The 21,121-nt window shown below is 42.1% G+C and overlaps 1 protein-coding gene across 11 annotated transcripts in view; it reads left to right on the top strand.

Moving 5' to 3' along the window:
• Window positions 1–21,121, top strand: part of RNF144B (ring finger protein 144B) — a 57,482-nt gene that overhangs the window by 13,617 nt on the left and 22,744 nt on the right. For 10 of the 11 annotated variants that reach the window (XM_071736339.1, XM_071736336.1, XM_071736334.1 and 7 more), the window contains 2 exons: window positions 5,141–5,329; window positions 18,421–18,525. In XM_071736339.1, the coding sequence (XP_071592440.1) occupies window positions 5,165–5,329; window positions 18,421–18,525 (270 nt within the window). In that variant the 5' untranslated portion in view covers window positions 5,141–5,164. Of the gene's footprint in view, window positions 1–5,140; window positions 5,330–16,474; window positions 16,505–18,420; window positions 18,526–21,121 lie in introns of those variants that run through there. The other variant, XM_071736341.1, reaches the window with a different exon arrangement.

Here is a 21,121-nt window from a genome sequence, read left to right as displayed (position 1 = left end):
TAAAAAGGATGTTACCTTACAATGCATGGTCACAGAGAATGTTTCAGCCCTAGATTGCAGCAGTTTTTAACACGTCTCTGGAGCTGTGGTGGTTTGACCGTGGCTGGCTGCCAGGCAACCCACCCAGCTGCTCTCTCACTCCCACTTAAGAGAGTTCATAGTTCCTGCTTCAGGATGCTGATACCAAGATTTGCAATGGGTACCTGTATAGAGGCAGGCAGGCAGGCACAGCAGATATTTGCTGTTAGGAAGTCTTGTTCAGATGCCAGACATCAGACACTGCAGTGTCAGAGGGCCCTGAGGGCAGACAAGTTCTGTACTCCTTCTTCCAGTGCTTTTGTTGTGTTTTTCATATTTTGCTCAAAATCTCCACTGCTTTCATGTTATTGTTTCTGCTCGGACTTATTTCCCAGCCCTCTGAACCCCTTCTCTTTCTGCTTTAAGCATGTTCTAATGTTTTCTTGCTTATGGATGGTGTTGTGACATTTCAGTGGCACATGAAAGCACAAAGCTTTGTCACCTCCTGGAGACAAAGGAAAATTGTCCGCAGGCAGATGGATGAAACACAAATGTTGACAGGGCTGAGTGCTCAGCAAGCTATGGTCCTGGTGACTGTGCAGTTTATGGCCTCGTAGGACTGACCCCATGTAGCTCTCTCACATTTATTCAGACTGCCTGGTCATGCCTTACCCTACAGCATCGACGCTGTTAAGTGTCAGAGCCAGGAAAGGATGAGTCCTCCCAACAGCTCTTTTTCCTTACAAGCTGGGCAGCATACAATTTGAGGAAATACTTGCAATTTCCTGGCAATTCTGAGCAATGTAAAAGGAATATGATGCATGTCTGTCTTCTGCATGTATGTAGCTGATAGAAGTACATAAAAAACACTTGGATTTTTACAGTTCATGAGCGTTTACGCACACTGGGGCCAGTTTAACCCTTCTTGGTCACCAGTTTACACTGGTGCAGAGTTTAGTTTCTGTGGGTTACAGTGTCCCTGAGATGTGTTTATCCTTATTCCACAGAATCTTATGGAGCCTTTGTTACTATTCAGTGGAGGTTTTTGTGAGGAGTTATGTGCTGTCTTCCATTTTCAGTGGTACATTTCTTGCTTTATTTGGGATTCTATCCTAAGTGGATCATTTGTGTTTGTGAGCATGAAAGGGAAGATCTTAGTGCTAAGAAATGTATTTTATTTATAAGCGGGTCCATTTTTTTCAGGGACTTTCCCTTTCCAGGTCACTTTTATTAACACAAGCAAGTATGTAGTGGTCTTTTCCTCTTTGTCCCCAACTCATTCTTCAGTGGCTACCGCTTCCCTTGCATGACACTTATGTCCTAGGTGTTTTCTTTTCATCCTAAGCTGTTGGCAATTCACTTGTAATTACAGTAGGAATTTTAAGCCTCTGTAAAGACAGCTGATGGATGTATAATTAACTAATGACAATCTGAGGAACTAAGCCCAGCAAAGTGAAAGCCATAAAAATTCAGAGCAACTGAGGTGGAATTTCATGTCTTTTCTGCAGTGTATGGAAAAGTCAGTTATACCACGGTAGTAAAGTTGGGGAGCTGGTCTGAGAACTTGAGAGAGAACATTGCATCTTTAAATGCTGGGAAGGAATAAGAGAAAAAGCAAAAAGTGAGAGCAGGAGGAAGACATATCTTTCTCTCCCCATCATTACCACCATGATCTGATAATGGACATGAACCTCCTCCACAGGCCTGATTCCTCTTCAGAGCCCACTGGACGGAGCTACCCTTTTGCGTAACCATTATCTCTTCCACCTGCATGCTTTGCTTGGCAGCAGTAGCAGAAGTCACAGTTCTGATGAGCTGATTGGGTTGCTCTGGGAAAAGGAATAAGCCTTGTAGGCCATCCATCCACTCTCTTTGCTGGGCAGGTTTTCATGTGCTAACATGATGGCTTTGCCTGTGCTAGACTGACCTGGAAGACCACTTATGGACAGGCTGGCCACTTGGGGACCATGGAAGGAGTGCTGCTGCTAGCCACTATGCCTCCTCTGGATATTTTGCAGGCAGGACCCTTTGTTGGCTGGATGCTGCTGGGGTGAATGAGGCTGTGGTGGGATGAACCAATCTGAGCTGTGTGAGGCCTGGATCCTCTGGTCCACCAGGTTTGCTTGCTGTTGACTGCTGGAGATTTCCACAGGTTGCTCTGCTTCATTTAGGGAGAACCTCAATCCCACTCTGGTATCCTGGTGTGATGAGGGATGGAGGAGTGCAGGCATCCGGGGCACAATAAGGAGCAGAAAACTGAACTTACCTACAAGAAGTCTTCAGGGACAGGGGTGCCTGGGGTATCATAAGGAGTCCCCACAGGGGTCACTGAGTGGCACCTGTTTGCTAGCAAGGCAGAGCAGTGTATCAGCAGCCTGCTCTCCACTGTGGCAAACTCTCTTGCTGTCACACTGAGTGCCAGAGTTAGGCCATCTAAAGTTACCCCATAGCCCTAAACCTCAGTCATGCACCTGAATCTTTCTACTGCTGTGTTAATAAAAGCATGCAGGGTTATAACCATTTTGGTTAAAAAAAGAATACTGACTTCAAAGCCAGCTGTATCTGGTTTATATCTGTTCCCACATCCTGAAATATTCCTATCTGTTCTTTTGTACATCCCTGCCCATCACATTGCTATGTTTTTCCCTGTAAATGAAGAGATGTCAGATCTGAGCAGCACACAAGTGAGTAGGTTACCTATACAGATGCAGCTGCTGTTGAAAAGCATTTGTGAGTAAATGTATTACAGTCCTCCTAAATAATGAGATAAAGTTTAGCACGTGATTTAAATAACAGGTAGTTCTTGATCTGCAGTAGTGTTTCCAGTGTTTCACTGTACCTCCCACCCCCCAGCCCCATTGCAATAATTAGAGAAGAGTATTGCAATTCCTGACTCAGAGGGAGGTTTCCTTCCCAGGCTCTGGCCATGCTGGAGCTCCAACTCTGTGGCTGTATGGAGCAAATTGCAGGGGGCATCATGGCAGTGTGCAGGGACTGCACCAGTAATGCTGTGGGCATGTCCTATGTTTTGAACTAGTGATAGCAAGGCACCAAAGAGACTGTTTGCTTTGGATTTGTGGCCAGGAATTTGGTTGTCAGAATCTTGGCTGTGACTTTTGTCTCACTGGAACTGGGTTCTTACAGGAAGGACATCCCAAGGGGCTCTTCTCATCTCATCTCTGTCAGGCTAGACTAGGAAACTGCAACGTGTAAAAAAATTAAAAGGGCGAGATGTCCTCCCACACAGATTTGTTGTGGTTTTGTGGCTTTTGACGAGACAGTGTCTTCCAGCAAACCTATGGGAGCCACAGGGCAGGCATGGGGATGGGGCTTGGCTGGGCATTAAGTTGTGATGTGGGAGCTGTGGGCTGAGGTTTTGCTTGCATTGACCCCTCGAGCTCCACCAGCACCATTGTTTCTCCCTCTGTGGAGGAATTGAGGAGGTTCAGCAAGCCGACACACAGAGTACACACTGTCTGAAGCTGTCCTGGCTGCTCTGGGAGCCACAGAATGGCGGCAGTGAGGTGCTGCCAAATGTGACCTGACAGCCCTGCCACCAGGATGCTTGGGACTGCGGGGGAGGCAAGCAGGAGCAGACCAAAGGGCTCGAGTCTCCTGTTTGCCTCATGAGATGTCAAACCTGACAGGCACACAGATGGATCTTGGTCCTCTGTTGTTTTCATGTTTATGCAGCCTCCATTCGTGATGCAAATTTTTAGACTCGGTAGAGTTGTGCTCTTACTTGGAAGTGCTGCAAGCAGCTGTGTGCAGCCAGACACCAGGTCCCTGCTTGTTAGAAATGTGCTTGGAGGTCATCTTGCCATCAGCTCAATGTATTCAGAAGCAAGTCTGTGGAAGTTGAGCCAGGTTTATTGGAGATGGGAATAGATTTTCCTGTGCCTCAAAGGCTGCACTGAACCCCACCATCTATTTTGAGGTTGATAAAATCTCCAAATTTACTTTCTGTTGTTTCAGCTTAAGCATGAGGATATTCTCTTTAATGTCTCTTTCAGTATCACTGCCTAAGAATTAGGATATTGAAATTTTTTGTTTATGGTGCAGTGATTTCAAGTGCTTAGGCCAGAAGATATTACACGTGAAAGTGGTGTTTCCATTTGTTGCTTCTCAAAGGATAGAAATTTCTTCCCCCAGCACTGCTGTGACATAATGTGTGTTGGAAACATGGCTACACTGAGAATCTCCCTGTCAAAGCACTACTGCATCTAGTTCACGGTTCACAAACCTCAGTTAGAAGACTAAGAGCCCTATAAAATAGAAGAGCTGGATGCCAGGGGGTGGGAAGCACAGCAGCTACAGATCTGAGCAGGCAGTTGTCTGTCACAGTCAAGGGAACTCAGAAAAGAGGACAGTACATGAAATGCTCTTACTTGCTTGCAAAAAGCTACAGCCTTTTGTGAAGTAGGACATGTAATACCTTCTCCAGCCTTCCTGAGATAGACTGCCAGCTCTCTATATCAGTGACAGCTCACAGAGAAAGTGGACTTCATGGTACCCACTCCTTACAGGCTAAAGGTTTGAAGTGCTTGTCTAGGAAGGGGAGATCTGTGCTTGCTGTTGCCTTTGCTTTTCCCAGGCCAGCTCCTGAGCCACCAGCCGGAATGGAAAATGGAAGTGGAGATACCCATTGAAATGCTGTGACCACAATGAAGGCTGAAAGATTCATAGGAATGGGAGGGCTATCACTGAAACTCATTTGAAAGGGCAGAGTTATATTTATGTGTATATATAAATGCAGTTTATTTTTCTAATTAAGAATTTATTGTTCCAAGTCACATCCCTGCTCCTAGAACTTCAGACACTATTGTTGCATATTACATATGTAATGCCTCGTCTGTGTGGGTATCGGATTAGTTTTTTTAATATGATTGGAACTGGCCTAACAGAGGTACTTTGTGCCATTGTGCAAGCAATGGCACCTTTTGGGGAGGTGGGCTCCCAGGCACCTTCTTGGTAAATTTTGAATGTCTTGAAGTGTGAGACTGGCACAAAGAGACCAAAATAGTGTGTTTGGGCATGCAGGTGGTTTTATGGATCTGAGCTAAAAATTCTCAGTGACTACATGGCCTGTGGGATGTTTCAGCTGTTGATTTCTTTTTTTCAGGCTGAGTAGACCATTAATGAGTGAATGGGATCTGCTGGGAAGGCTTGTCCTCACACCATGACAACTGAAGAGTCAGAAGCTGGAGATTTAGCTCTGGAGCCCCTGCTCACTTGTAAGCTATGTCTCTGTGAATATTCCCTGGATAAAATGACAACTCTTCAGGAATGCAGCTGCATCTTTTGTACATCGGTAAGACATAGCAGCACTTTGTATTACAGGAGCAGGGTAATGGGAGATAGACAGAAACGTGAGATGGGGTTACTTGTCCTATCCAAAAAGCACGTGTTACCCACGCAAATAGAAGATGCTTTTGTAAAGAATGTTTTATGTTAGTCTTGCCATATTTAAAATACTTCTTTTGATAATTTGTAATTCTAACAGACAAATAACAATAAATCCTCATAGTAAATGGGGGAAAAGGGTGCATTTTAGACTGTCAGAGAACATAAACAGTTTATATGCAATCTCCCTGTTTGTTTTTTCTGAAACAAGATCTTGAAACATTATGGTTAACTGTGAGATTTTGTTTCCCTGTTATCATTTTCTGGGTACTCAGAGACCTTTTAAGTCTTGTACGTAATTTTTAAGGGCAATCAGAAAACCTAAACAAAAATGAACCTTGGCCTATTGAACCTTTGCATCTGCAGTCTACGCTGCAGGGATATTGGCCAAGGTCACGCATTGTCTGTAGTTGTCAGTGGTGAATTTCTGTCCTGTAAATTCAGATCAAATAAAGCTGGTGGAAGTGATAAAGGGGTAGGTTGAGTGGGCTGATAAAAGCCCTACAGATATTAGTATTCTTCTGGTCTCTTTGTCAGCCTGGGAGAATGGACTGAGTTTCTCCGTTGATAGTGATTTTGATGTACCTGACTAATGGGTTTTGGAAGTGGGTCAGTAGCAAGTGGAGGGATTTTATTTTTTTCTTAAACTCCACAGTAAATGGTTTTATTTTTTGACAACAAATTCTGAATAAGCATCAAGCAAGTATGTTTAAGTTTTGCTCTTGATTTTTTTGAAGTCATGGAAGAAACTTGCTACTTGTGAAGACAGGTTGAGAGTATCTTACTATAAATTCAGAGTATCTTAAATGGGATTAAGAATCTGGTTCCGTGTTTCAAGAAACTGGGATAAGATTGATTAATCCGCATTTTGCAGCCTGAACTTGTTTTCCATACCGACTTCTACAAAATGTTTCCTTATTCTAGTTTGCAATAAAATGGTTCAGAGGCCATACCTAACAGGGAGGTATGAAGATATTGCGAAGATACTGCATTAAATTAAAAATAAATTAGAAGTTGATACCTTTACAGCGGTCCCACTCTTCTCCAAGAATTCAGTGACTCGTATTTAGTGTATTTAGTGCCTTAATTTCAGTGTTAGTGGGGCAGTGTTAGCTGGGCTCCTTTTGCCCCAGGGGAAGGGAGGACTGCTGAGGTCTGTGCCAGGCAGAGCTGGACTCTCTGCTCTCCTGGGGCACTGGCTAAAGGGAGAGCTTAGTGATCATGGAATCATAGAATTGGCTGGGTTGGAAGGGACCTCAGAGATCATCAAGTCCAACTCTTGATCCACTACCGCTGCAGTTACCAGACCATGGCACTGAGTGCCACATCCAGTCTCTTTTTAAATTATCTCCAGGGACAGAGAATCCACCACTTCCCTGGGCAGCCCATTCCAATGTCTGATCACCCTCTCAGTAAAGAAATTCTTTCTAATGTCCAACCTAAACCTCCCCTGGCACAACTTGAGACCGTGCCCTCTTGTCTTGCTGAGAGTTGCCTGGGAAAAGAGACCAACCCCCCCCTGGCTACACCCTCCTTTCAGGGAGTTGTAGAGAGTGATGAGGTCTCCCCTGAGCCTTCTCTTCTCCAGGAAGTGATGGTTGGGGATGTTGCTGTCCCCACCTCTCCCCTCCTTGGTGCTGCAGCTCTGGCCCCATACATATGCCCCTTACCTCAGAGCATCCACTCTGAGCTTGGCTCTCCAGTGCCATGGCAGTGAAGTGGAAAGTACAGTCACAGTTGTTTGGCATCTGTGCAAACTTTGCTGACTTTGTCTAAACCAAGAACTAGCCATGAGTGAATGCTGAATGCAGCTGGGAGAAGCCTTTAGACATGCTCTATTTATTTCAGTGGGCGTAATATGTCTCGATTGTGCTTATGCTCCATGTCTACCCTTTGTCTGGCTGTTGTTGCCTGTCTCTGAACATTCTTCCAATGGACATGTCTGGGCTGATAAAACAGAGACATGCAGATCTTGCATCCTATAACAAAGGGGACTCTGGAAAATTTTAACCTGCCTATGTGACTTTCTGTCTGGAATCCAGAGCAGTTTCTGAGTTGCTCCTTTGGGAAGCCTCTAAGGAGCGGTGTAGGAAGCATCTTGCCGCAGAGTGCCTTGGTTGGTACCAGAGCTTGCATGGGGGATAAATTTCCTGCCAGGGCTTCTAGATACCTTCACACTGCTCCTTAGAGGAATATTGGATAAGAATGTCAGCTGTGATGTATGGGATTGAGCCCATACCAGTTTTTTCAGTGAGCAATGCCTTTTCATCATGTATAGTTTATTCTTATTTTCTATCACTAAGGTTAATTGTATAGATCCAAGAGTAGTATTAAATTTGAAATAGAGCAGAGTTTGACAAGGACGTAATAAGTTCTGCTCTACTAAGGTGAAACCATTAGTTTTTTTTTTTTTTTCTATTAAACATGTGAGGTTGGGTTTTTTTTTGCTAACTAATGATGATTCTGCATCTATGATTGTTTTTCCTTACAGCATTTTTGGCTGTGGAAATAACTGGGAGTTGTTACTATTTAGGCATCCGTGGTGGAGAGCTTGTGACTGCTTTTCACTTGTAGTCTGTAAAACTGTAAAATAATTTAAATGAGTTGGAGATGTGTAAAGCTATCCTTTCAGCTTAGAAACTCTTGAAAAAAATTACATTTTTTAAAAGCTGTATTCTAGCCGAAGTAAGTAAACTGTATTTAAGAAGGTGTATCTTTGCATTTTGGTAGAATGTTGCTAGTAAGGTATGAGTTTTTCAAATAGCTAAAAATATTTTTACTCCCTGTTCAGTGAAGAAAAAGCAGATGGCTTGCAGAATGCACTTGCCACCTTCCTTGGTAGCCCAGTCATGTCTGAAGAGGCATTAGCCTTCTATTTCTCAAAGTTTGCTGCAGTTGGCATAAGACTCCACTGAAATGTGAGCTGAAGCATACATTTACAAATCCAAAGAATTTGGAAATGTCTATAGTGCACCTCATGGCTTGGTTTTGTTGTGCTATATTAGTTTTGAATGAAAGATGGATCTCTGAAGAGGGTTGAGCAGGGATATGAGGTATATTTTATCTGGAAAATTTTTAGAGTCCTGGACTTTACGGGACATAAGAAATGACTTATTCAAGACATTTCCTATACCTCTAAAACATTTGCAGAGTGCCATGCATGTTCTTACATATACATATATTCAGCATTATATGTATTGCTTAAGCTGCATGGTTGTGCAATTACACGTGGTTTTGGCCCTGTGGTGATCCCATCACTCACATATGTCTGGCTGTACCATCACAGTGTTACAAAATATAGTATTTTTGTGTACTTGTACCTGGGTCCAAAGCAAACTAATATTAATTACCTCCTGACCGATACCCTTACATAATTGTATTTTGAATGTTGCACTTATTTTTAGTCGGTTTTCCTACATGTTAGTATCCTTTCCTTTCCTCCTTTGTCCCTCAGATAGCTCTGGTGGTGCCTCACTCAGGCAAGACTCAGGAGTGCTCTGGCAGGGTAGTGCCAGGAATAGACAGGCTGACCTCCTTGCTTTGCTTTTGGAGGGGGCTCTGGCTTTGGCTCATGAAGAAGTATACATCTAGGAGACTCCTGCCTTTTCAAAACTTGTCTAAAGCTGGGAAAGTGTCAGTGAGTGGTAATGGGTGGTATGATCACATGCACTTCTCTTCCTCTTGCTAGAAATGCCCTAGTAACTGGCACAGCAAAAATTACCCTTTGGAAACAGTCTTGAGGAGTGCAGGACTAGCAGTATCCTGCAAATATTAAGAGCCCTATGGAAGACTTGGTGCCAGTCTTCAGCAGTCACAGAGGTGAGGTTTTACCACCAGATTTCCCTGGTGTCAGTGATGCAAAAGGGAGTGGTGGCAGAAGCACTGGTGTTGGTGCTGTTACAGAAAACAGGGTTCTGGGGGGGTCAGTAAAAAAGCTGGTATCAGCTTCTATCCCATAACACCATTTCTGTTTGTCTTCGTCTTCTTTTTCTCCCCTCCTCCTATGCATTCCAGAGTCCTGACAAGAGCCTGGTGAGCAACAGAATCATAAAATGGTTTTGGTTGGAAGGGACCTTAAAGATCATCCAGTTCCAACCCCCCTTCCCTGGGCAGGGATACCTCTTACCAGACAAGGTTGCTCCAAGCCCCATCCTACCTGGCCTTGAACACTTCTGGGGATGGGGTATCAATAGCTTCTCTGGTCAACCTGTGCCAGTGTCTCACCACCCTCTCACTCAAGAATTTTTTCCTAATATCTAAAATGGCATTGCTGCTATTCACATCAAGCAGCAGCTTATATCCTATTTGTATGTTGTTTACTGGAACTGGGTTCAAGATGCCTAAGACAATAAGTAATAAACTCTGAAAACAGAAAGTACCTTTCTGTGTTGCTTGTGTGTTGTCAGCACATGTTTATGCAGAACTAGCATGATTCACCCTTCTTTTTTTCCAAGCAAATTCTTTGTTGGGTCTTGTACTTCTGAGACGTGTCTGAGGTAACTGAGTTACAAAACGTGCAAAACAAACATCACGATGATCCACCTGTTTGTTATTCTAGTGCACACAATGTGGTCTAAATGAGATTAGTCTTCATGCAGCCTTAAAAGGAGACACCAGTTTGCAATGTTGAATAGAAGCACAGCTAGCTTCTCGGCAGTCTTGGCTATTGTACAAGTAGAAGATGATCCAAAGGCATTTGAGAGGACAAAATTTTCCACTAGCTACATGTGACAGTGAGGCTAGGGCTAGACATAGGTGGAAAGGGCTCTTTTGCTGCTGTTGACAGTCTGGCACCCTGGGCAGCTTCCTGCCTGGCAAGTTAGGGTCCTGGGAGGCTGCAGCCTCCAAAAAGAGGGGCTTACATACTGCCAGACACCCTTCCCAGAGGGGAAGGGAAAATCCTTCCATAAATAGGAATTTCTCTATTGCATTCACCAGCAGGACGCTCTAAGGCCCCTCTGCTTCCCTTCATCTTTCTGAGAGCAGCTGTACCTTGCCCCGCCTCTTTCACATGGCTAGACATTGACATTTTGTCTTTAGTGCTGTGAAACTTCAGGTTGCATGTGTTGGGGAGCACTGGAGAACTGGAGGCAAGCTGATGGGAAGGATCAGCCTCATCAGCAAAAAGCAAGGGCAGAAAAGCCTGGGAGCAGAGAAGAACGAGTAGATCAAAGACAAGGAGGAGGCAGATGACAAAGTGCGTGGGATGCCTGCTAAATGGGGCAAACCTACATGAATACACCAGTGAAAGACTACTTAGTAAAACTTATGAGTAAGGGAAAATTCAGATTTACCTTCATCTAGCCAGCACTGGGTTTTAGTATCTCTTCTGTTTCTTTGTGGCAATTTTCAAGGTCTTTGGTTGCCAGTTCTTCCTCCTCTTCCTCCCACCCTAGGAGACACCTGCATTTGCTTACAACTGCACTAACTTGTAACTTCTCCTCTACCTAAACAGACCTTGTTCTGTGGTGCCCCACTTACTTTATATACAACCTACCTCAGGTTGTTTTGCACTTCCACCCACAGGTAGCAAGCCTGTCAAGTTTTGACATTTTGGATCTTTTTTTCCCATGTCAACAGTTGAAATGCTTCAGAACAGCTTTGTTTGGAAGTTGCAAAATTTCCCACACCTGCTAACACTGGCACTGAAGACATAGCATTATTATAGTAAATTAGATTGTTTAAGAACTTCTTGCATGCATTTCCATGCAGTCACACCAAAGGCAGAGTTGGTAGGGTTAGTAAAAGAGCACAAATATACACACTGCCTTTTGATGGATTCTGCTATTCAAGGAGAGGGGCTACGTGTTTATGAAGTCAATAGAGACCTGGAGACAGGTGAGGAAGTGAGAACTCACATGTTTAATGGCATCACCACATTGGTGAAGTTGGTGTTATCACCATTTAACAAATGAAGAAGCAGATGTGAAGTTGTCAGTGCCTCAGAGTGCCACAGTAATGAGCTGGCTGGTTACATGAGCACCATGGTCATGTCTGCTTTGTACCTCTTGGTAAGGCCATATTTGGCCTGACATGGATTTGTTTGGAAGAGAAATAGTATTTGCAACTGGCTTGGTTTTGGGATGGGTGAGTTTCTTGGTACTGTTCTCTGGTCATTTTCTGTTTGGTAGTACTACTTCATGCCAGCTATTACCAGGACTTATGCTGGTATGAAAGGGTGACAGGATGTAGCAGACCATGTGTAAATTGGTTGTATACTATTTAGATGAGCAGAATCTAGCACCATTCTTGGCAAATCTTTGGAAGCAAAGCTGATGACAAAATATTTTCAGACATCCTTTAAAGATCCCCTGAAGAAGGCTCATGGAGCAGTGTCAGGCCCTTACATGATGGTCCATTGTCATGTTTGCTTGGTGTTTTCAGTTGATCATGACAAAATAAAATGCTTGGCAGTGATGCTATTCCCCCTCTTCTACTGAGTCACAAAATGGCTGTTATATCATTGGAGGCTAAACAGACATTTTTAAACTTTCTTTCAAGTCTATTTGTCAACAAGGCTCTTACGTGGCCTTATTTTGAAAGCAACTTTGTTCATCACAGCATCTAGTTCTTAGCAGTTAAATATGGATTGGGCAATACAAATGAATGTTTCATTTGACTTTTGTTTTTAACTTTAAACTGTGCCTCCTGTAAGTATATGTCTAACAAATTAATAAATGGCTATTTCTGTGGTGTACTTTTAAACAGCTTTCTTTCACTGGAAGTGTCTCAATTTTTTTTCAAGTGAAGTGCATATGCTTCCAAGCTAGTTGACAATAGACTTGATTACTCTAAATTTAATACCTATTGAGAAATGCTTGAGAAAATCCAGGAATTTGATTACCACATATTGAAAGTGACTGGCCCATTCTAGAGACTGAACATATAGAAGGGCAGATGTTATGAGAATGATGAACAACATATTACTAAATGTTATTTAGATCTGTTGTAAACAGTGTGAGTACTGCTCAGTGTTTTGGGGGGGATGTATTTAATAGATAACTGATAAAATGGTGAGTGCATCAGGTGGCTAAATTTAGTGTTCTAACATGAAGTGTCTCATTGAAGTAAATCATACTGTATATTCCATATAATACTACATCACTACAAGACTACTTTTTCTTGTATATACCCTGAAGAACAAGTAACACTTGAAAATTATAATAAATGAAAGCTATGCCTTAATGAATAAAAAGTACATCAACTGAAACAAAAAGCTGAATGCCTACCTGTTGATCTGTTCTCATCATAAGGTACTTCAGAATGCCAGCTGAAAAGTTATGTTTTCTTATAATTTATAGCCTTTTTTTTTTTTTTTTTTTTTTTTCCCACCCTCCTGAATTTTGAGATTGTAAAAAGGTTAGGGCTAAAAAACCCCAAACCAATACAGTTCTTGGGGAAAAATCTGGAAGAGAGATTTAATATTTTGAGTCAGTCTTGAGTATTCTAAGATGGAAACCTGAAATTCTTGATTTTTCTGGAAACGAAGTTGTCTTCAAGTTAGCATTTGTAGGAAAGCCCTTGCTCTTTTGTCAGGATGCCTTCAATTAATTCTTGATTTTTCATATTTAATGTAGGTCATGAAGTAGTAGTGTCTAAGAAAACTGTAGATCTTTTGGGTTTTCTTCTTTCTGTTTTTGCAATTCAATTAAAGACAAATATGCTTACTTCTAGCAGCAATATCAGTAGCACTTAGGCCAGCCCTTTCCATTTCTTTCTTCCCCCTAGGCAACCCACCATCCTTCTTAATAAAACTACCTGTTCAGTTTTGTCACGTCACATATGTGGTCTCCTTTTATGCTTTTGCATGCAAACCAATGAGGCTGCATTTAGGGAGCTGAAGAGCTGCATGCAGATGAGAGATGAGCAGGTTAATGGAACAAGTCAAGGTACTTGAAAAAGCAGTATATAGAAATGGTTCAGATTCTTCTTTTGTCTCTGGTACAGAAATTATCTGAAAATGGTTTTGAATAGAAACATAAGGTTTATCAGTGAGAGGAATATAGTGCCTTTGTCACATCATTACCTAGCAACATAATACTGAAATGAGGCTTTGAACTCATTCTTACATTAAAATGCAGAACTGTTATGGTCCCTTTGCAGATTAAATACATTGCCAAACAGATTTTTTTTTTTGGTCAATACATTAAAAATCCCCTCTCTACAATTTGCTGGGGAAAAAAAGAAAAAAAGTTGATGTTAGAGCAGCATGTAGAAGAAATGTTGAAATGAAGAATTCATGAATAGCCTGAACAGAATTTTTCATTCCTGGAGCTCTGATCTCACCATATAAAACACTTTAGAAGATTACAGAAAGTGTTTATTAATGAAGAAGGAATTTTTTTTGTCATTAGTTTGTGTGTTTATGATTTGGGATTTTCAGTGCTTTTTCAAAGATTCTTTCCCCATGTAACAGCACACACTTTCAGCAAAGCCTTAGCTCTATGACAGGAATGTGTACTTGGAACATTTGCCTAAATCATAATCTTTCTTACAAGTCATGCAAGAGAAAACACAAATTCATATATGTTGCATGCACTATAATTGTTTGTTCCAGGTACTTCATGGGCCTTGACTTTTCAGAAACTCATGAGTAACATTTTGTGAAGTAGGTAAATGGATATTGACCTAATTTTGTTAAATAGAAGATGATGGCCTGTAAGACAAAAATGGCATAAGAGGAAAAAAATTCTTGCCCCAAAATGCTTAGACAACAAATTATTTGAAAAAGGTCTCTTTATACATTATGACTCTTAGGCATAGAAAAAATTACTTTTAGTGCCCCTTCCACTGATGGTGACAGTAGCTCAGCAGGAGCAAAACATGCTTGGCAAGGTTAGATTAGCAGCAAAACCTTCTGTTAGGTGTACTGAGTTCTGTTAGTGGAATTAACTTATCACATTTAAATTGATCCCTCTTGCTTGATTGCATCATGACTTTAATATGTATCCGAGAACACAGGCACATCCATATAGTTGCTCAGGGGGTAAACTGAACATAACTGAGTAAACTGAATCTACATAATCTGAATCTGAATCTACATAATCTGAGTAAACTGAACATGACTGCTCAGGGTACATTTGCAGTATGGAAGTTAAAATTGTATGGGTTGGTATCAGCTGGTTATTTGAGTGAACATAACAGAGCTAAATCTAATTTCAGCTGTAGTCAGCAGGATTCAAACTCATTCAGCAAGCCTTCAGTAGGTTTTTAGTCTGCTGCCTCAACCATTCTGCCTTGACCATGCGATGCATTCATGGAAACTTTGCTGTGCTGGTAGGAAGGTCACTGGGGATGACTTGCTTGGGCCATGGAGAGTAAGATGATGGTATGACTTATTGTAAGCCACAGCTCTTGTGGTGTCACCTCTCCAGCCACTGACTGCTCATTGTGCTTGCAAGTCACCTCACTGCAGGAGGATGTTGAGACCTAGTGATTTCAAGGATGTCAAGATTAAGATCCTTTCAGGAAACCTGGATACCACAGAAGACTGAGTATCTTGATCTTGCCTTCACTTTGGAGAGCAACTAAGTGGCATGAGTAGTGCATGCAGTTTTCCTAGCTGAGATATTGCTGATTTTTGTAGTTCTATAAGTCTTAAGCATTTTATGCCTGTAAAATGCGTTCTCCATAGCGTGGGAGGACATGCAGCTAAGAAGGTCAGTCGTGATTCATTATATTGACTTTGAATCCTATCACATTTGCAGCTTTGACATCTTTTCAGATACTTTTATTTGCCACTTTTCAAGTAACCAGCTAAATTAGTAGCTGAGCTGTAAATGATAGTAAAACTCCTCTAAACATTTAACTCCTCTAATGTTAAAGTGAAGGCATATTTTGTTAGTGATTTTCCACTTTGCTGCTGTGACCTCTTCTTTGCTGCTAGCTTGTGGAAGAGGAAGGAAGTAGTTCATACCTTCATTTGTGTACAGACTTAGGTAAAAAACTTAATCCTTCAGCAGCAAATGTTTTCTTTGAGTTTCCCAGCACTTTTAAGTCCTTCCATCAAGTTCTTGATTTACTTTCTCCAAGCACAGAGGCTAAAGGCTAAAGATTTAATACCTTTAAAAACTATTTAACAAGAAGATTTTCTGTCACACATTTGAAGCTCCGTGGCACTGCATAGGCCTATTTTAATAGAATCCAGATGCATTAGCAGTCCTCAGAAATCTCTCTTCTCCTGGCTTGGTACCCCTAATGATTTAGATGCTGCATATTGAAACTGATTGCAGAATCTATACTGTGGATCGAAGCTCCTTAAGAGCCTCATGCCCATCCTTGCATGGAAGGGTAATTGTCAGTGCTCTGAGCTTCTGTCCTGGAAGTCTAAATTAAGAACAAGCCTCTGGGCTGCTGCTAGGCCTGCAGTAACTTCTCAGGCTTCGTCCTCCCTCTGTACCTGACCCGAGCTGCCCCCAGACTACAAATCCACTGTAGCATGCTGTCAAAACAAATTACTAAGTATCAGGCAGCACCAGAGAGTATACAGGAGCCAGGACCTTAGCAAAAGTAAATGGTTGCTCTCCCATGCTTTCTGAGGAATTAAGGTAACCTAAATGCTTTGGCTGGAGAGAAACACTCCTCCTTCAAATGATGCCCTGAGACTTGATCCAGAAAGTAATCAGGTCTCCCGTGAGGAGAGGAAGTGAGATGTAAGGAGGCTCTCCTGGAGCATCACCAATGTACCTAAGAAGTGCACTGAACACCCTGCAGTGTGTGCAGGCTTTGGGTCTCAGTGGGCAGATTTTTCTGTTTGCATCATTCGTGGTTGAGGCTGGGTACGGGCACAAACCAGGGAGTTGGATTTGTGCAGGGGGTGAGGACTTGATACCCCGTTTCTTCTAGGATACCTCCTGAACCATGTGGGCAACACCAGGGGCTTAATGAATGTGGGGCTGCAGGAGCAGGTCATCCAGAGTCTCCATCCACATCAGTAATGGCACTGGCACCTGGGCTCTGGGGTCATGTTTTTGGCATCATTCCCTCTGCCACCTGCTGCCAATGCCCAGACAGTGGGCACTGATGCCTGTGATGCTGACTTTTTATCCAGTGGTTAAACTGTGCCTTGATGCCTTTGAGAGAGGTGGGTGAGGAATGGGACGTGACACTGAGACTGCTTGAATAATAAAATAATAGCTCTGGGTTAAATCTGGGTTGGTAATCTCTAGGGATCTATTTTTGCCTTCAGTTACTGACATGATTTCCTTTTTGCTCTTTACCTCACAGTATCTCCCTCACTTCATATGTACTACTTGCACTATCAATTCTTTGCATCCATTCTGCTGCTTTCTTATAGGGGTACATGCTGGATAAAAGTCCGTTATGCTTAATGAGCTAGTTATTTAAAGCTTACCATTCAGGTTATACCCCCTACATTCCTCTAAATGAATACACTTCAAATATTTACAAATTAAACGTAATCTCAGTTAAGTTAAGCAGATTCTGCTTGCTTTAACTTGCTCTGTGTAGTTCATCAGAATTAACCAAAACATGTGGATGTGGATATTTCAGTAGAGATACAGACAGAATAATAAAGAAACCTCATTTCCATTTGTACAAGTCCTAATTATCCTGACATTTAGGAGGTACCAGCTTTCCAGTAAAAGCACAAATGAGGAAATTTCTTTATACAAAGCACGATATGCAAGGCCTTCTCAGAACAGTCGAGGCTAATGCAAACTTGAATGTTAAATGCCTAAAAATACTGGAAAAACAGATTGTGAAGAGTCTCAGGGCTTTACCAGAGCTCAGGCTCTAAAAGGCTGTGATTTCCTCACAACCCACCTGGTAGCTTTTGAACTTGGTGCGTGTTCTGAGGCAGAGGACTCAAAGACCTTGCACTCTGCCATATATCTTGAAAACTGGCATTAAGACAAGAAGCCAGGAGTACTGAGACAGAGGAGGAGTTTATCATCTAGGCATAAAATACAAATCTATAGGGAACAAAGCTGCATCTGTCTTGCTGACTGTAAAATACCTGCGTTGTCATATACAATTAACTATGCAAGCCAATACCAAACCACGTTTTGTCATTTTTTTAACATTGAATTGCAATTTACTGTATATTTTGTCACTATTTTGAGGAGACGCTGTGATTTAGGAGTGAGCTGACTTACTTACATGTGCTGTTTGGAAATACAATTCAAGCACTGTTCTTTGATGCACTGCACCAGTTTTATGCCACGATTTTATTAAAGACTCTATTATTATAATGAGTGTTAAAAAGACAAGTTCAGTATATTTGAAACTGGCCTGCCAAGTAAAATGTGGGGAGAACAGAGGGCTTTTTGTTCTTGGAGAGGGGAGGACTGCCATTTTTTGTGTGATGAAACAATTAGGAAATGTTCATAAGAAGGCCTCCATAGTGGAAACAGACTTTGAATTCCTGCTCAGTAGACTAGAGGCTGATGATAAATCATGGTAAGCCATGGAAATTACCTGATCTCTGTGGGGAAGTTGAGGGAGGAGGGAAAGAACCGATAGCTGCACATCTTCTAGAGTAGATTATAAACTCCTGACCAGGTTTATGCCCCCCCCTTCCCTTTTCATGCAGCTGACAACAGTAGTTTCTTTCTTGTAAATGAGGTTTCCTACAATGGAAACTGCTGGCTGAATGTCTGAAGTAAGAGCACAGGAGGGAAGACAAAAGAGTGAAGCCTGTTTAATAGGGATGGAAGATACACCCCTCCCTAAATCCTTCAGTCCCAGTTTTGTAGAGCACTGGGGTTGTTCGCACTGAAAGGTCTGACTTGCTGACTTGGGTAAATGCAATGCTCAGCAGATGAAGTAATGTGTCATTAATTGTTCCTTGTTACATTCTTTCCAATGTAATGACCTGTAGCATTTACACTTACAGTAATTGATGTTTTCTCTGTGCAGGAGCTTTAGGATAGCCAATTAAGGCAGTGAAGGTGGTAACAGTGCAGCATGTCTAGCATTAATTTGCTACCAACCTGTGGTCTATAACTTTTTTTTTCTGTTTTCTTTCCTTGTTTCTAGTGCCTGAAACAGTACATGCAGCTGGCAATCCAAGAAGGTTGTGGTTCTCCTATCACTTGCCCAGACATGGTATGCTTGAACCATGGGACCCTACAAGAAGCAGAGGTATCAAGAAGCCTTTTATTTTTTTTTTTTTTTTAAACATAACCCCCACCCAAACGTCTTTATCTACATAATAAGTACGTTCATACACTTTTTCATTTCTCTGATTACCTTTAATGAGTTTTTGGCAAGAAGCCTGACTGGCAAGAGGAACTAGAAACAGACGTTTTTCAAGGGTTTTGTTCCTTCTCCCCTCCCTCTGTGCCTTGAGGAAAGGGTTACTTTGCAGCCAGACAACCTTAGAATTACCTAAGCAGGTGACTTAACCAGCATACCCTGTATACCAGAATTTCTGAGCCTTCATTATAGTTGCCAGTTAAATAAGATTTGATTTGACTGCAAACACTGAAATTCCTGTGCCTCTCTGAAACTCAAGAAAAAGAACTCCAGCTTATGGTATGCAAGCCCTGAATTTCTTCGTGCATGTTTATATTGGGCTGCAACAGCCAATTTGCAGCCCAATATAAACATACAAGACACTGTATGTTACATGGACAGGGAGGTATCTGCACAGCACCGGTGGAATTAGGTCTTAAAGAGCTTCGAGGAGTGCCTTCTTTTCCAAAGCAGAGACAGGAGAGGTTTGAGAGCTCAGAAGCTAAATGAGATTTGGGCAGAGCTGATTGCACGTCTTGCATGCACACAATCTCCCAGAGTAACTGGAAGGTTCAGTTTGAAAGTTGGAGGTGGAGGAACTGGAGGAAAAATGTGCTCCTCAGATGTTCTTGCACTGCTTGGGACAATGAAGCTCAAAGGGGCTATAAATATCCCCTTCCAGACTGCCTGGTGGTCTCCCAGCAATGCTGAAGCAGCCTCCTGCCTGACTTAGGGCTGCTGTAAAGTTTCTGAATTGGGCTTAGTGCCAAAGCTATGACATTGGGAGAAGCTGTTGACAGCATGGCTGGAAACTTCAGATGTGCCAGCTGTTCTGTGCCTCTAGAAGTTTGCCATGGAAAACTGCAGGCAAATCTGATGTTGCCCTGAAGCTATTCTTGCTTGTAAGCCAGGAAGGGCCTTGCTGGGCCTGGGAAGACAAGCAGGAAAAAAAACCCAAAAACCCAAACAACAAAACAAACAACCCAGGAAAGAAAGGTGGGTAAAGGATTTTGGCTGGTTCTGTGCATTCTCTCTGCATTTGTTTGCAGGGACAGAAGTAAGGAGAATCAGATCTTCACCCCCAGAAATTTAGCTTCTGGGTTCTATTATACCCTATATATGAAGATGAGATAGGTGTGGTACAAGTATGCAGTTGTATTCAAGTGCCATCAGTGGCAATGCACTTCCCAATATCAAAAATGCCATTTTCTCCAGAAAAATTCAGCAGGTCTTCTACAGCATGCATTTGAAATGCTGTGCTCAGGGGCTGGGTCTCACAGCTATGTTCATTAAGGCAGGCAGGCATGTGATGGAGCTTTTCTTTGGCCAAATCCAGCTACTGTGAAAAGCAGGCAGCTGTTCCTCTTCCTTCAGTCTTCTGCATACATGCAGAGGAGGCGTAGCAGTGTCCCTCCCACCCATTGCAGTGGACTGAAGGCAATTAGGCTCTATTGAAAATGTGTTTTTTTAAGAAAATTAACAAATGGTTTGAAGAATTCTGCTCTCCTAAGCTAGGGTTATGATTCTGTAGGAATTATAGAGATATATTTCCCCTTAGTAAAGCAGGAGGATGCTCCAGGGCATGTATTAATGGACCATTAGCTTAATCCTTGGGTGCTTTTTGGGCTGAAGGCAGAATGACTGAACAGCCCAAATGTGCATTAGTGTCCTGTGGATGAATGAACATTCTGACACTCCCTTTTGGCAATGTGCTTGAAACACAGACCTTCAGCTTAAAAAGCAAATGGGCCCCCAACTTGGTTAAAATTAACTGCTTGTGTATTATACCCAATACCTGTTTATTTAAGGAAAAACCATCCCCCAGACCCCAGAAACAATAGAAGGAATAGTATCCATGAATAATCTGAAAGATTAGTATGCAAGGTAGAGGTTATGTATGAGTACATTGTATTTTTTTTTTCTTCTCTAAAAGCTGTTACATGTGAAAATGTGGCCTTTAAAAACTACTATTTAAAAACTAGAACCTTATTGATATGGTAGAGAATGTGTTTAAATATGCCTATTGTTTGATATGGAAGTACTATTTAGAATTATAGTTTATTCCTTACACACTTGGAAACTGCAGGTGTAAAAGGATGAGCTCACACACCTCTGGAGGGTCTGGGTCTGGTTTCTGGTTTCTGGCAGGAAAAGTTTCCTCACCAGTACAATGCCACGAGAAATGACATGTTGCCTGTACACGGGAGAGAAAAAAGATTTGGTTGTTTTCTCCCCTGTGTTAGCATCAGGATTTTTAAAAAAATGTATTTATCATGTCGTGTCCATTTCAGACTGCTGTGACTAACATTTACCAGGTACCATTGCAGTTTGGAAAAATAACAGCTATTCAAACTGTCTTAGTCATGGACAAGGTGTTAATTAGGGCTAAAACGTGTCTAACTCTGTTAGCTAACATGGGGGTTTTGGTTTGCTTTTTGAATGCTTTTTGCCCTAGCCTGTGCAAGAGAGGCAAGGTGAACTTTGGCATAATTTGAAGGCAAGT

The sequence above is a fragment of the Heliangelus exortis genome, chromosome 2 (assembly GCF_036169615.1).
Source record: "Heliangelus exortis chromosome 2, bHelExo1.hap1, whole genome shotgun sequence".
Classification (NCBI taxonomy): domain Eukaryota; kingdom Metazoa; phylum Chordata; class Aves; order Apodiformes; family Trochilidae; genus Heliangelus; species Heliangelus exortis.
Note: the sequence above shows the minus strand (reverse complement) of the source record. Positions and strands in the feature narration are given on the sequence as shown.